The sequence below is a fragment of the Argentina anserina genome, chromosome 3 (assembly GCF_933775445.1).
Source record: "Argentina anserina chromosome 3, drPotAnse1.1, whole genome shotgun sequence".
NCBI classification, from domain to species: domain Eukaryota; kingdom Viridiplantae; phylum Streptophyta; class Magnoliopsida; order Rosales; family Rosaceae; genus Argentina; species Argentina anserina.
Window position 1 is genome coordinate 21,800,725 of NC_065874.1, and position 17,555 is coordinate 21,818,279.

Here is a 17,555-nt window from a genome sequence, read left to right on the forward strand (position 1 = left end):
TAAACATGTGGAGACTAATGGTGCTTTGCATTGGATTTGTGGTAGGCCTTATACTGAGATCAATGAGAGCACGGTCATTGTGACCTTTAACTTGTCTAGTGAATTATTTGGGAAGATCAAGATTCCTGAATCTCTGAAAAAAGATTCACAAAAGAGGTCTTGTTATATATAAACTGAGATACAGAGAATTCTTTGCTTTGTGGTCTCAAAGTTACCGGACTGAAAACTACTTGGGTGATATGTGGGTGATGACAGAATATGGTGTGGCAGAATCGTGGACTAAATTACTCACTATAAACATGCTGGATGATTTGGGAAATCAAGAAATTTATATTAGAAAGAGTGGCCAAGTAGTGCTTGCTGGATCTTCGTCATATTTGCAAGGAGTGCAATCGCTGGACCCTAAAAGCAAGCAAGTTAAGGATATAGTGGATGATAGACACCTCATCTCGTTCATGGATCCTTTTGTCGAGAGCCTTGTTTTACTTGACCGATCTGATGCTTTTCCTTATGAATCAAAGGTTAGCAAATAGAAGAACATACTGGCTTATTGGATTAAGTTCAACATAAATATTTGGCATTATTTATTCCTTCCAGTTTGAAAATATGCATTTGATATAATATCGATTAATTGCTATGGTTGGATTTTGGGATTGTGTGGTTCGGTATGAGGAAATGGAAGATGATAGTAGTCAACATACAAGGATGCGCTTCACGTACTAATCACTAATTCACTATCGATCGTTAGAAAACAGTTTAAACATGCAAGCTCAGACAAAGGATTTATGGGGCATCGGTGAATCATTTATCAAATGTGATACTAGGTTTGATGTGAGAAACAAATTGATTTTGAGTTTAAAATCCTACCAATCTGTAACCCCAGCTCACCATTACTGAACTTGCAGAAATAGCTTATTCAAGTGATTGTATTTGTCTGAGGATTTAGTTGGGACATGGGAGTATCTCAACTAAGGCTATCTGCACCTCCCATTCAACTTATTATATTAAAGGTTTGAAAAAGTGCTAGACAGTGCAGGCGGACATCTACCTCTTAGCGCCTAGACGGCTAAGTGGCTTCCTAGACGGATTTAAATTATTAAATGTTTGTTTATTTTTATATATGTATTTAAATTATTTATATGATTAAAAACATATAATGATGCTCAATATTAATTTTTAAAATAATCTAAATTCAAGATAACTTAAATTCAAAGTCCATATAAAAATATTAGAACAAAAAGTAAATTGTAAAACAAATACAAGACTAAATCTCAAGTTCTTCTTCTCCAAATCATTCCTGACTCTTTTCTAAAAAAAAAAAATCATTTCCTAATTCTTTCGGTATCAGACTCAAACTCAATATCTATTTCTTCTTCCTCATATTCCGTGTCATCATCCGAAATAAAAATCTTCATCATAAAATTCTTTTACTTTCAGTGCGTTTTAATTTTTTTCTTTTTCAAAAGTCCACCGACTTTGACCGTCACAAACCATCGAGAACCGCTAAGGAACGCCTAGGCGGCTGCCAAATCCTTTAAACTGAATGGCCGAATATGCAAAAAGTGTGGCGGTACCCGCCTCGTAGCGCCTAAGCGCCACTTAGGCGGTCTAGGCGGCCGCTTTTTAGAACACTGGTTATACTAATTAGTTTTGAAGACAATCAATTTAAACTGAAGCTTCTGCCAATGAACCTTTTCGATCATCTGTACACTGTTTGGGCCTAAAATAATACTCCGGTATTATCTAGACTATTCAGGCTCGTGGACCGGTTATTTGGGGAAAATTTATCATAGAGTAAGATTATCTGCCGTATTGGAATAGATTTAAGGGGCTATCGCTGTATAGAATCTGAGTTGATTAAGGAAGATGAATCTAAATCAACTAGGAGGTTCTCAAGACTTGATCCGCAAGAAAGAAAAATTTGTGTTCTCTATATAAAAGGGTCGAATGTGCAGAATAACACACGCAACGTCAAACAAACTATCGCGCAACCGCATAGTCAAATCTCCACACGGAGTAAAAGTCCGATTCGCTTCGGCAACCAAGTCTCCCATCGGAGCGGAGCTACCTAGATGTACGCCTCGCGCTGCATGTAGCAGACAAGTCCGATTAGCTTCGGCAACTAGAGTCAAGTCCATCGAGTCGCTAACCTACCTTCTAGCAAACACAAAAGCATGCACTAGTCATCAAATTCCTTACAACGAGAAAGTCCTGCTATCAACGACGCATTATAAGCTCTGCTTTTCCCCAAGCGGTCTAAAGTAAGATCGGCCATCTACTGGAGGTGGAGTGAAAGGTACCTAGCAACTCCGGTTGTGTATATGCCATTCGAACTTCAGCGGTTTATCAGCAACTGCGGAGCAATCCTTTGAGACGAAGATAGTACGTGAGCGCAATCATCGTCAAACAAAGAAAGAGTTGTACCTAACTCAAAGGCACTGGCACGCCGGCAACAACAGAGAACGAAGGTTAGAACCGTCTAGGGTTCAATACCGGGACTTGCTGATTGTTCTCTGAGGAAGATCTTTTTTCCCAACTCGAACATTTGGCACTCCCAGTGGGACAATGTCAAGATAGTAAGCCGGAATTCTTACTCGCGAGGATATTCCCCTTGCTCGAAACCAGAGCATTCGCATTGTGTTCCTCACAACACAGCGACTTGCAGAGGTTTAACAGCGGTTGAAGCATTACTGAAGTTTGGAGTGATGGCGACACCAGAAGACATGCAACTAGCTTTTAAGGAGTTGACAAAGGTAGTCAAGTCATTGGAGGAGCCATTCGGTAATCGAATGACCGCGGTTGAGAGAACGTTGGATAATGTGTCGCAACTACAGTCGACACAGGGCCAGCGTCTGGCTGAGACCAACGATAGATTGAAGAAGCTGGTTCTGGGTGCTAACGAGCACGCGAACAATGCTCGCTTAGAGTTCGCGGGACAGGATGAGCGATTGAAGCAAATCGAAGAGGCGTTGGGAATCCAACGAACTGTCACCGAGCTTTACGAGAGCCAGAGCCATGACAAGCCTAATGCCACCAAAAAGGCTAGGTCCAACAAGAAAGATACTGCTGGTAAGGACGACGGCGGTGAAGAGGACGAGGCCAGAGTTGATGAGGCTGACAAATCAGAGGTTGAGCTTGTCAAACTCACAAGGAAGAAGAAGGCGAAGGCTACAAAAGGAAAGTTCACGTTTGGAAGTTCCAGACGGTCGAACACACCCGAGGTTGAAGTTTTACAAAAAGCATTGGCACTTCTTCAACCAGGCGGAAGACAAGAGCGTCAACACCAGTTTCGTTGCGAGCGACGAGAGGAGCATCAAGAAGAGCCTGAGCAAGAAATAGAAGAGGGTCAGACCCTTACCAAAGAGCAGGTTCAGAAGATGATCCAAGTGAGTGTGAGGACCATTCATGGTCATGCTGCCGCGAACATATCTTATACAAGTCCATTCCCGAAATGGGTGACAGCATGTCCTTGGCCCTCGGGTTATCGACCAATCAAGTTCCAGACTTTCTCAGGAGAGGGTTCCGAGAACGCAGCTGAGCATATTTCGCGTTTCCACAGCAATTACGGGCCATATGCATCTGATCCAGTCTTCAAGATGAGGGCTTTCGGTTTATCTCTGTCAGGACCGACGCTATCTTGGTTCTCCAAGTTAGCACCAAGGTCCATTTCAGATTGGTCCATGCTCGAGACAATGTTCAAAACGACTTTTGGCAGTGTTGAGCATGAAGTGAATTTGTCATATTTGACTTCCATGTATCAACAGCCAATGGAGTCGGCAGTGGAGTTCCTGAAGAGGTTCAAGGTTCAGCAAGCAAAGTGCAGAACACCGCTCGCGGAACAGGATGCCATTCCATTGCTATAAAGGATTTGGAGACCCGTCAGCGGGCCAAATATCATGATGCCTACTTTTCTAGCATGGTGGACTTAATGAACAAGGTAGGCTCCTACCAAGTGTTCCTCAGGGAGATGGAAGACAGTGCCTCAGTTCCAAAAGGTCCACATGTATCCTACCACCCTGGAACTTTGATACCACGTTACGCGGTTCCATCCGGAACTAAGAGGGTTTTCACTATCTACTCGCATGTAGATCCTTTCTACACACCGTATCCATATGAAGAGTAGTGGGTCGAAGAGGTTGATGATGAAGTGGCTGCAGTAGAGATAGCCGGAAGACATGCATTGAAGTCTAAGACTTTGAAGATGTCCAGGGATCCTGTCAAGACTTCTACAGCAGCATTCACCAAGCCCGAGTATGACTCGTATACCTACAACGCTCAGAAGGCTCCAGAAATTTTGGATAAATTGTTCGCGAGTGGAAGAGTGAAGCATGACACTGCAATGCCTACCGCAGCGCAGATTGAAGGGAAGAAGTACTGCAAGTTTCACAACTTGTTCAATCACCACACAGTTGATTGTGTTAAGCTCAAGGATCAGTTGCAGACCTGGATTAACAAGGGCATGCTTGGGGTAGACACTGAAAGAGCTGCAGCTTGAGTCGATATTGATCCCTTTCTTACAGTGTCAATGGTGGAGGTTACACCATTGACAACACAGTTGAAGACTCATCACCCTTCCAAGTTTGCTGAGTACACTTATGATGCCTCATTGGCTCATGAGATCTTGGACAAGCTTATTGCTGAGGGTGAAACCATTGTACCATGGACTGAGTTCCCGGCTGTGGAAGAAGTTAAAGGTAAACGGTATGAAGACAACAGCAAAGGAAATGCCCGTGGCCAAGGAGGTTGCGATAGCCAAGAAATCTGACTCGGGTAAACAAAGAAGTGTTGTTGTCCAAAACAAGGAAAAAAATGTAGCAAAGGTAAAAACTTACGTCCTTTGCAATCGATGCAAGAAAGAGTGTTCCATAAACTGTGACAATGCTGGTAGACATCGGAGGCCTCACTCGCTGACAAATCTACCCGAGAAGGAGAACACCAAGAAAGTTAGAGTTCAGACAGACACTTATGCTCAAGTGTTGAAAAGGCCACACTCAGGTCTCGGCGGGGTCGCGAACGTTCTTGGAGGGCAGCGAGTTGGGGCGAATGTGCCGGAAGCTCAAGCTTCGCGCGAGGCGCTACAACGGCCATACATACCACTTGCACCGAGGTCATTGAGGCCAGATGTCTGGTACGTTCAGGAGCATGGAAGGACTAAGGAAGCTACAAAAACCCAAAAGAGGAACATACAAAAACGATGGGGAAGGGTTAAGCGAATGTTAGAGGCGTATAACAGAGGAGAAATCTCTCGCGACCAGTTATAACAACCACCTTGGTTGTTGCGAGAGATAGTTGAAAAACTTAGTCTAAAGCCATATGTACACATTCGCCGGAATAATAATCACATAAAGGAGCCATATCCCAGGGAAAGCGTTCATCATCGAATTGAACGACCAATGGAAACTGCTCCTAAACGAAGAGTTTCAATCCATGATAGGTTGTCTTACGCATCTACCGACAGCAGAGCAACAAACAGACAACACGTACAGGGTGTTTCTTGATGAATGCTCGATTACTCGACATCAATATCTAACCCTGAACACATCATTAGTAGTATAAAGCAAGAGGGTATCGTTCACAAACCGGGGATCCAGCCAGGGCTTAGGATCACAACACTTAACACGAATTCATAAAGATATAAAAGGGTTCTGATATAGGTTCGGATTGAATCATAAAAACAGTAAATAAAACCTAAACTAATATGTACATGTGATCAACCAACCAACACATAAACAATCACCAAAACAACTCATATAAAAGAAATCGAACAAGCTTCATGTCTTTCTTTTGAATCATGCCGAGACTATATATTGAACAACTAAGGATGGATCATGCATTTAGGGTTCTAAGCAGTAACCTAAACACATAGACACTTAACACATTCGATTAATACCAAGCAGCCATAATCGAAATCTAACATGCTCATCTTAATCATGTAATTTCAAAGCCATGCACATTGAATTCATCAAGTATGTCACTTACTTAACCAACAACCATGCAATTCGAAAATCACATATAAAAGAATAAACATGTTCTTAGCATAAGTCTTTAATCCAACAACCTAAATATCATGCTACAAGCATAGTCATAACACTTAGAAATCGAAATTGATCATACATGAAACTCGGCAGAAACCAAAACAGAAACTTCATAAAACCAAAACATAATTTCGAATCCTTTATATAATTTGAATCAAGTAGCTATTTCATAGACACAATTGAAACAAGATTACACTACACAAATCGCAAGCTCATCCAAGAACAAGAATAAAACCAAAACCGAATTGAAACAAAGAGAGAATCATGGTTACACTTTATAAATCAAGCAATCCACAAGTGTATAGCCGAGACTTCTATGGATGAAACCTTCTTCACAAGCGTGTTTGAAGGCTATTGATTGGTGGGGAATGATGGAATCGGGTTTAGGATTTCTTGGAAGGGTGAGGGATGGATTCGGCAGCTCTAGGCTTGTGCTTGTGTGCAAGGTTGATGATGAAAATATGGGAAGGCCGAGCCTCTATATATAGGAGTCTAGGAAGCCATCTTGCCGTCCCATAAGGAGATAGAAACTAATTGGGAAACTGAAATCCTCTTTGTTATGGATTTTGATTCATGTACTCCATATCCAACTTGATGTAGGAAACCAAGTCCAATAGGGAGACCACATAAGGGCTGCACAACAACATTCTTGGTCCAACTAGGAGTAGCTAGGCCGGCATCCTCTTCTCCTTCTTCAACTCGAACATGATTTCCTTGTCTCACTAGGAATGCACCTCGGCAACTCTACTCCGTTTCCAAATATAATTTGTCTTTCCTGAAAAGAAATCGTCGATTAAAGAATAGGAAAGAATGAAAATAGGAAAGTAAAGTCCTAGTCTAGTAAGGAATCCTAGCTCAATAAGGATTTCTAACACTTAGCACAATTTCATCATCAATTTATTCAAAATTCGAAATAGCTCTCCTTAGAACATAGAAATGACAAATATGAACCTAAAACAACTAAATAAGAAGTAACAAAGCATAAGAATAGAGCATATAAACATTAAGAACGTCACACTTTGTGTTCCTATCAACAACCCCACACTTAGACTTTGCTAGTCCCTTAGCAAACACTAAAAAGGGAAATCAAAACATAAAACAAAATCAAAGCAACTATAACTAACGACACAACATTCTAATGCCTTCAACATTTTGTCTCAGAGATCTTCAGACTCATAGCATCAAGAATAACACTTAATCGAAATAGATAAGATGAATTCAACGGTTAATAAACATGAGATTTCGTTTAACAAGTAAGACATAGCAGAAACAAAGATGATATTAAGCTCGACATGTTCAAAACAAGTTCAAATTCAACTCACAAAGGATATGCACTCCAAATCTTTTCTCTCAAGAACATGGCATATGCTTAAAAGCTTTTCACACACAAGAGTTATAAACATATAGTGAAATCGAAAACCTCATGAAAGATACCAATCATATGCACAAATGAACCCAAACCATATGCTTACTCATGAAACAAACTCCACAGATCAAGAGCTACTCATTTTAAGAATCATGCAGATCTTTAGAAAAAGGATAGGTTAGGCTCGGCATGGACATATTTTCAAGGTAAAAAGAATCACAAAGGTCATCCTCAAGACTTAACAGAGCAAAACATCCACCTTATGTCGCCATACTCCATAAAACAAGGGCCAAATATCATCATGTTGGACCTATTCTTCACTTTAAACATTGTGAAAACGAACAAAGGCTAAAGTACAACACTATTGAGCCTTCAACAAATACAACACAACTCCAAATTCACAAAAACAACTTGTATGCCGAGATCTTTCATCATTCTTTCATTTTTTTTTCTTTTCTTGCCGTGCATATATCTTCTTCTTTTCTTTTTCTCACACGGCATCAATACATTTTTCTTTATTTTCATACTCTTTTCACGGCATAACATACATACAATAGCATAACCCCACACTTGAATCAAATCATCACTCCATATTAACACCCAAAATCGGCTCTGCCAAGCCTTAAAGACAAGGTAGAGATATAACTATACTAAGCAAGGATATAACATGTTGGTAATGAAAGAAAAGGCTTAACGTAGGCTCAAAGGGGTTAACACTAAGGTGTCCCAAGCAGGGCTCAAATAGGGATATACGGCTTTTTGACTTAAAGTGGTGGAAATCCTAAAAATATCCAACAATCCTTTTCAAAATCAGAGTATATTATGACGTAAAGCTTCGAAAGTTTCACAAAGTAAGTTCTAGTATTCTCTAGCTCATTGCAATTCTATGGCATATGAATTGATCAAAATAGATATAATGAGGTTATAAAGCCAAGAAACGATAGAATAAACTCTCCAAAGAAAGGCACATATATGGCTCGAATCTCACTTAGGTTCCATGAATCAAAACAAGTAAGGAACATGCTCATTCTGTACCTAAGTTTCAAAATCCTCATCTACTACATGTTCGTACAAAATCTACACATCGATTAACCATCAAATAAAAATGAAGTTCATTTCAATATCGTGATCATCTATCAACCATAAATTCAAAGATCAACTCATCCTAGACAGTTAAAGGCATACCTAGGACTCAAAACAAAAACAACTTAACTAAACAACTTAAAAATCGAAAAATTTCAACCTAAAAATGATACTAAAAATCGAAAAATCAAAACAACAAAATCGAAACACATAGGCATCAAACAATAGAATACAACGAATGATGTATACCCCACCCCACACTTAAAACTTACATTGCCCTCAATGTACAATATGATAATCAACGAAAATTAAAAAGAGATAAGGAATAAGAAAATGCAAACACTCGTTGATGGCTCCTTCATTGGCTTAAGTTTAGAGTCTATAGCCTAGACTTCTTCATCTACATTCACTAAAAGAATATGACATTGTCCTCCTCCTCTTCATCAGAAGATATGATCATGATGTCGCCATTATCCTCCTCATCTTCACTCGAGTCCAACTCACTGCTCTTATAGCTCGAATCAACTTCTTCCTTCAAACTCGGATCTTCTTCTTCCTCTTCCTCATTGACATGGCTATAAGACTCCACCTCTTCAATTGTAAGTTCTTTGCTCTCTTCCTTAGAGCTAGCTCGAATGTGCTCCACAAGATCCTTTAACTCCCTATGCGATTTTGCCAATTCCAAAATCGATTGTTGCATTTCATTGATCATCTTATCTCGGTGGTGCTCCGCTCTTGTAGGCGTAGTCTTAACTCTAGCCGGTCTACCTTTCCTCTTCATGCCAACTAGAGGTTTCAAATAGTCTCGAGTGTTCCCATACTTCCTAGCTTTCCTTCCATCAAACTCCATTCCCTTGAACCGAGAAGTACCACTCACCCTAGAGCATGACGTCGAAAACAAACTATCCCTTCTTTCTCCAAGTGCTCCAATATGCATGATCCTATCTCTTACCTCAAGGTTCATGAAGCCTCTTGGTGAAAACAAATCAATGTACTCTTGATAATCTCTTAGCAGACCTTGGTAGAGAGTACTAGTCAACGCATGTTGGTTCATGTCATGGTCTAGCGGTGCTACTACTTCTTGAAATCTCTTTAAGTACTTGTGGTAGGGCTCATCATCTTCTTGTTTGCATGCTTGAATCATCTCTCTCATCCTTGCTTTTCTTGCCGTGAGCAAGAATTCCTTGAGGAATGCTTCTTTAAGCTCATACCATGATCGGATGGAATTTTCAGGAATAGAGTGCAACCATTCTCTTGCCTTGTCAACTAGAGTGAAGGGAAACACCTCAAGATACAATAACTCCAAGTCTCCACGTTCCATGGACTGAATAGCTTGTTGCACCTTCGACTCAAAAAAAAATATGTGGACATCAGCCTTCTCAATCTTAAACCCTCTGAAGAGCGGCATGGTCTTCAGAATCTTGTATGTGACCTCCATACGAGTATGATTATGCCTAAGAGCCGGCAACACAATGCACCTAGGATGAAACGCAGGGCTGTCCTTCTCTGGAAACATGTTCTCTTCACGAAACGCAAACACTTCCATTGCACACTTGAAAATCTTCTTGTGAATTGAATGAACCGAATGTGGTAGCCTTCCTCTCCTTATGAACTTGTGAATTTTCAGAAAAAGGATGAACAATTATGTTGAATCCAGTGGTTGCAACAGTAAAAGAACCAACACTTGTGGTTTCAGAGGTAGTTGAGCCTGCAGCAGTGGTTATTCTACCAAGGGCCCATCAGGAGCAATCGCTAACGGAGTATCTCAAAAGCAAGTTCCCCTCGCGAACGCCAACTGGGTTAATTCCGGATGACAATATGGAGGAACCAGGTTGTAATGAACAAGAGTTAGAACTTTCTGATCCAGAGGACGAGTTTGAGGACGGTTATGATGAAGAAATAACAGCTACCCCAGACTGCAACATGTTTAACATTTGTCCTGCAGATAGGAGGTGAGATACCTGCCCAGGAGGTGGGTACAGTCGTAGAGTTGTCATCTACAGAGGTGCCAACTGTTGAGAAGGACACAAGGAAAGAATGAGCTGATAAATCTCACATGATGACCGCGCTCCAAAGATTCTTTATGATGTTCACAAAGCCTACATCGATCATGACTCAGCACATTAAACCTTTATACATATCAGTTGAGATGGAGTGTAAGAGAGTGAACAAAATCCTTGTTGACGGTGGTGCAGCAGTTAGCATCATTACAGTGAAGACAGTCGAAGCACTTGGCATTGCAAAGGAAAAGGTTCTCAGTAGCAATCTTAAGGTCAGGAGTTTTGCTGGCAACTTAACTAAGACCTTGGGAGTTTTGATCCGCAAAGTCAAGATAGGACCTTCTGAGCCGTTCCAGACATTTTTCGTTACAGATTGCACCGCTCCATACAGCATCATACTTGGTAGGGATTGGATACATAGAGCTTACTGCATCCATTCTACCCTTCACCAAGAGATGCTGATGTGGGATCCCGCAACTGATAAGGCAGAGCTAGTGAGAGCAGATGATCGACCATACTCAGTCGCTTCCTGCATTTTGGATGCGGAATACTATTATGGTGACATGAGGCCTTTAGGAGTTGCCGGAATCGATACCAAGGGTCTTTCAGTTGGGGTGACTTCTACAGAATTGACGCGATGGGGTCTAGTACAGGTTAAAACAGACATCAATAGACCTGGCTTCATCGTGAAAGCAAAAACTAATCATCCATGAGTACATCACTGGCCAAAGAGCAAGAGCATGCCTATGTGTCCTTTCTCCAACGTCTATCTATTTACAGAGAGGAACAAGAGGCTTGGGGGGGGGGGCAGTGGCGCTAGTCGAGTGCATTGAGGATGATTTAACTGAGGTTCAAGCAGAGGAGGAGTTCATTCAACCAGCACCTGCAGCTTTGGATGATACCCCACCTAAAGTGAAAGATCCAGTGGAAAAGATCAATCTTGGGACTACAGAAGAGCCCATGGAGGTTGGAATAAGTAAACACTTGGATAAGGAACTGAGACAACGTCTGATAGAGTTGTTGCAAGAGTTCCGCAATTCTTTTGCTGAGAAATTTGAGGACATGCCAGGCTTGTCGCCAGATTTGGTTTGCCATCGCTTGCCCATAATGGAAGGATACAAGCCTGTGCAACAAAGCCCACGGCGAATGAGTGCAGACACAGCAACAACAGTGAAGAAAGAGGTTCAAAACATGTTTCAAGCCGGCATTACCCGACCAGCTAAATATTCTCAGTGGTTGTCAAACATAGTACCAGTGCGGAAGAAGAATGGCTAAATTCGTGTGTGTGTAGACTACAGGAATCTGAATGCTGCAACACCAAAAGATGTCTATCCCATGCATGTGGCGGATATGTTGGTAGATGCAGTCGCAGGACACGAGCTACTGTCTTTTATGGATGGCACAGCTAGTTATCACCAGATCCCTGTTTATGAACCAGATAGGCATAAAACAGCATTTAGATGCCCAGGGTTCACGGGAGTGTTTGAGTATAACAATATGCCATTTGGGCTGACCAATACAGGGGCTACGTACCAGCGAGCGATGAACCTGATTTTCCATGATGTGCTTGGGGGCATTCTTGAAGTATATATAGATGACGTGGTGGTTAAGTCTAAGAAGAAAGAAGATCACATCGAGAATTTACGGACAGTGTTCACCAGGATGAGGAAGCACAAGCTCAGGATGAACCCAGCTAAATGCATTTTTTGGGTTCGAGCAGGAGACTTCTTGGGTTTCATAGTGCACGAAAGAGGTATTGAAGTCGCAGAGGACAAAGCAAAAGCGGTTCTAGATACGCCGGCACCTAGGAACAAGAAGGAGCTTCAGAGTTTGCTTGGGAAAATAAACTTCCTTCGACGCTTTATTTCTAATTCCGCTGGCAAAACCACAGTCTTTTCCCCTTTGCTGAAGCTTAAAGCGGATCAAGAGTTTCAGTGGGGACCTACGCAACAAGCAGCTTTTGATAAAATCAAGGAATACCTTACTCATCCACCTGTTCTTAGACCCCCACGGCATGGCATACCGTTGAAGCTATACATCTCAGCTTCCCCCTACTCAATAGCAGGACTCTTAGTATAAGATGGTGATGGAGAGGGGGGCAAGAAGATTGAGCAAGCGGTTTATTACCTGAGCCGAACCTTATTAGACGTTGAAACTAGATACTCGCCAATTGAAAGGTTGTGTTTAGCTTTGTACTTTGCTGGTACTAAGCTCCGCCATTACATGTTGTCCTTCACTATAGTGGTAGTGGCACAAACCGATTTAGTGAAGTATATGCTTACCAGACTTATGCTTAGGGGTCGGATTGGCAAGTGGATCTTGGCGTTATCAGAGTTTTCTTTACAATATACACCCTTAAAGGCGCTCACAGGATAGGCAGTGTCCGACTTTTTGTTGCATCATCTTGTTATCGAGGATATCGAAGACCAGAACTTAGCCGTTTCCTTTGTTCACACTCAACCTTGGGTTCTGTATTTTGATGGCAGCAACATTGATCATTTATCAGGAGCGGGTGTTACATTGGTTAATCCCTCTGGGGCAAGACATTGTTATTCCTTTCAATTAGAATGGAAGTGCACTAACAATCAAGCAGAATATGAAGCAATCATCATCAGACTCGAACTTTTGCTTGATCTGGAAGTAACTGAGGTGGAGGTATTAGGTGACTCACTCCTAGTCATTAACCAGCTCAAGGGTGTTTACAAGTGCAACAATTTTACATTACTCCCTTTTTGGGAGCGAGCATCGGAATTGTTAGACCATTTTGCAGACGTTGTGCTTGATTATATTCCTAGGGAACGAAATTTCGCTACCAATGAATTAGCGCAGTTGGCTACGGGTATTCGCTTGGCAGATGGCGTTCGTGAAAGGATTCTGAAGGTTCAAAAACGCACCTTACCTTCCTTTATGGCAAGACAAAAAGTTAACGATGACTGGTTGGTTGCTATTATCCACACTATTGACGTAGATTGGCGACAACCAATTATCCAGTACCTCACTGATCCTTATGCACCGGTGGACAAGAGGGTTAGATATTTTGCTACTAACTACGTCCTTCGAGGCGGTGAACTATTGCGCAGGGCAGAATATGGCTTGTACCTGCGATGCATCTATGGAGCTGAGGCTAAGAGGTGCTTACGAGAGGTTCATTGTGGCAATTGTGGTTCTCACCAAGCTGGTCTAAAGATGAGATGGCTCATTCGCGGCTATGGTTTCTATTGGCTTACCATGCTCAAGGATTGTATCAGCTTTGCGCAAGGTTGCATCGAATGTCAAATGCATGGACCAATCTAGCATGTGCCAGACGTTCCTCTACAACCAATAATTAAACCTTGGCCGGGTCGCGGTTGAGCTTTAGACTTTATTGGGGAGATTCATCCAAATTCTTCCTTACAACACAAGCATATCTTAATGGCTACAGATTTCTTCACCAAGTGGGTCGAGGCCATACCAGTCAGGACGACATATTCAGAGGTGTCATTGACTTTATCTTCAAATATATTATCACCAGGTATGGCATTCCAGAGTGTCTGGTAACAGACAGGGGGGCAGGATTCATGGCTGAAAAGACTCAGAAGTTCTAGCTGGCTATGGGATCAAGTTTCTGATTTCCAGTCCTTATTATGCTCAAGCAAATGGTCAAGCAGAAGCTAGCAACCGCGTCATTATGTCTATCCTCAAACGAATGTTGGATGCAAATCCGCGATCTTGGCATACAGAGTTGGATCACACGTTATGGGCTTATAGAACTTCCAAACGAACTCCAACTGGTACTACACTTATGCCTTGATGTATGGACATGATGCAGTGCTTCCTATTGAGCTTAATGTTCAGTCGCTGAGGGTTTGCGAGCAGCACCAGTTGATTGGCGAGGACTATGTCCAGGCTATGTATCAAGAGCATGAGGATTTGGATTCTCGTCGGATGGAAGCCTTTGACATCCTTATGGCAGAAAAGCAGAAGATATCACGACTATATGACAAACGCACAAGAAGACGCAGCTTTGGAGTTGGGGACTTAGTGTGGAAAACTTGTTTGCCCTACGGCGAGCGAGTTGATGATCGTGGTAAATGGTCTGCTAAGTGGGAAGGTCATTTTGTGATTGATCGAGTAATGGGCAAGGGCGCTTACTATCTTCGCGACACTGACGGGAATGTTCACAGGAATCCCATGAATGGTCGTCATCTTAAGAAGTACTTTCCTAGTGTAAGGGAGTATGAAGACCCACCGGCAGCGGTGCAATCCCAGTAACTGGTGTTCGGACTTAGTGTTTCCTTGGTTTTTATCCTTTCAACCAAGTAAATAGGGGGGGCAATACCATGGATAATCAGTACTTGTACTTAACGGTCGCGAACCCAGAAAATTTTTTAGGCTCGCGAGTGGCACTTATGGTCGCGAGTGTTATTTACGATCGCGAACCCAGAAAATTTTAGAAACTAAAATTTCGAGTTTCTGTAACTTTATGAGTTTCTTTATCATGCTCCGGCATTTTTTTTAAACACATTGGACCAATACTTGTGGTCCAGAATTGGTTGTAACTTTTGTTACGTAGCAATGAAATAATACAAGTGTTTTTGAAACAAATTGTGTTTTATTTATATGGCTTTGTGGCCAGAAACTTTATACAAGACCTATACTATTACATGAGAGCTTTAACAAGCTCTGATACCATCTATGCTAGGTGGAAAGGTCTTCGCGATTCCTCCTGTTCATCCCACCACCTCGAGAAACTCGAGATTAAGCTGCACCACTTGAAGGCCAATTGGAACCAGCTTGGTGCCAAACATAGGTTCTAATTGGATCCCGTAGAAAGTGATGCAACAAGGGCACGCAGAAATAGATTTCCATTATTAGCTAGTAGTCAAACTGACCGGGCATAACATGCAGCAATCTTCTTAAGAAATCAAGGTACGTCCCACGATTATTAGGAGGTAGTTCGTAGCCGCACATATTACATACAATATATATAGCAAATCAAGCAACCTGCAGTTTAATCTCCATAGCTTATTTCATGAGAGGCTATGGTGGTTTTCGCCTCTAAGGCTTTGCGTTTCTTTTGAGCTTCAGATGGTTGTTTTACCTCAGTTGCTAACCCTAGAACTTCAAGAAATTTTATGAAGTACCAAGTTGTATCAATCTGCCACCATTCAAGGCCTAGCCGAGCCGAGTATTCGAAAGCGTGGTGATTGTTGTGCCATCCTTCTCCATCTGCAAGCACTCCCAACCACCTAACCAAGAGAAACACATGCCTACTCATTAATCTAAAATCTCATTATTAGTCGATATTGATCACTTGGTTTAGGATCTTTACTTAAATTCTCAATAAGTACGTAGGAACATACCAGAGGTTCTTAGATAGATCGCCGGTATTCCAAGCTTGATACCCCCATGTGTGACCAGCCGAATTCACTGCTAAACTGCCGTGGTAAACAGCGACCATCCTCACTCCCTGATAAAATTATTTTAATTGATTCATTTATCCAGTTTAAGGATTCCTTTATCAAATTAAGGGCAATATAATGATAAATGACCAAGAGAATGAAATATAAGAGAAGGAAATAAATACGATCTCACATACCATTCCCCAAACGATGAAGGGAAACCCACCAACGGCATATAGAATTACACCCAGAATAAACGAGTGTAGAAGAAACGTATGATGAAGAAACTTATAGAATGACTGCCTTTTCAAATCGTCAACATTCCTTAGTCCTCCATACTACAATTTAATTGATTGAACAAATTAATTAGTTCTCAACTTCGTTCTTCGGTCCTTTTCAAGTGTACATACAACTATTAAAATGCTTGGTATATGCATTTAGTTATGAAAGTGTAATACGTACTCTTCCAAAACGCCTATTGCTATCAAGAATCCATCCCATATGGCTAAACCAGAAACCCTTCAGAGGGCTGTGAGCATCTTTCTCTGTATCCGTATACTGATGGTGGTGGCGGTGTGTACTCACCCACTCAATCGGGCTACCCTGCAAAACCACAGTCAAGTACATACGTATCAATCTACAGATCGAACGCATACATATATCTCATAATTAAGCTACTCGAGTATACGTAGGTACTTACATGACCCGAAAGGACGGCGATATAGGCAAAGAAGTACTCAAGAAACTTGGGAAGCCTGAAACTCCTGTGCGCAAGGTTTCTGTGGTAAGACAGAGTTACTGCCATTGCTGTGGTATTACCGAGAACCAGAGCGAGGAAAAACCCAGTCCAGCTGAGATAAAAGGGCGCAAATAAACAAAGGATATGGATCGACACGAACATCGCAGCTGTGACCAAGTCCAGTAAATTCCATTTCCTTCCCCAGAAATATGCACAAGGCGTCATGAGAATGGTTGCCCAGATTCTCGCAAGCCCCATATCTGAATATCTGAGATAAGCTTAACTCTCCCTCGACTATACTAATGCACAAGTACGTACGCAGCTAACTGCCTCTGCATGAGAAGCTATTGTATGCAGAGACCATTACATATAGTGGTGAGCCAAGTACGGTAATGAAGAGAGTGGAATCTATTCATCAATTAAGACGTCTGAGGACAGGGCAGGTGAGACCATTAATTCTTACAGCGTGTTGGGAGAAACATTGAAAGGAAAATTGACTGTATGCTTTTTTTTTGGCCGTGAAATTGACTGTATGATAGATCTATATGTATTATATGTCAGATATAGGTAACCTAATCCCCCACTCATATAGCTAGTCAAATTGCTTCCAACTTGAATGCATGCTCTTGAGTACTCTTGGCTATCCTTCAGGGAAGAAAAACATGCATGTTCTTGGATCACAGCTACCACTGCAACTCTGCGAGTACACATGAAGGATCACACTATCCTTTATGTTTCTATTTATTTCAATACAGTACACATGATAGGGATTGATGCATGAAACCCGATCACTTTGGATTTGTTCAAAGGGAGCTTAATACCGGAGTATGGACACCATCAGAACTTTAATTGTAGCTTTTAATGTTTACATTAAATAATTTTTTTATTTAAGGTTTTCCATTCTTACCCTCTTGACCTTTTCTCATCATCATCTCTCATCTGTTATTGAAG

General features: G+C 41.6%; 1 protein-coding gene across 1 annotated transcript; it reads right to left on the reverse strand.

Annotated features, from left to right (window-relative positions):
* Window positions 1-15,474: 15,474 nt before the first annotated feature.
* On the reverse strand, window positions 15,475-16,862 carry LOC126786622 (palmitoyl-monogalactosyldiacylglycerol delta-7 desaturase, chloroplastic-like). Its single transcript, XM_050512498.1, has 5 exons — window positions 16,566-16,862; window positions 16,328-16,468; window positions 16,063-16,203; window positions 15,827-15,933; window positions 15,475-15,712 (listed from the first exon to the last, which is right to left on the reverse strand). The coding sequence occupies exons 1-5, from the start codon at window positions 16,860-16,862 to the stop codon at window positions 15,475-15,477; spliced, it is 924 nt and encodes a 307-aa protein (XP_050368455.1).
* Between the last annotated feature and the right edge of the window lie 693 nt (window positions 16,863-17,555).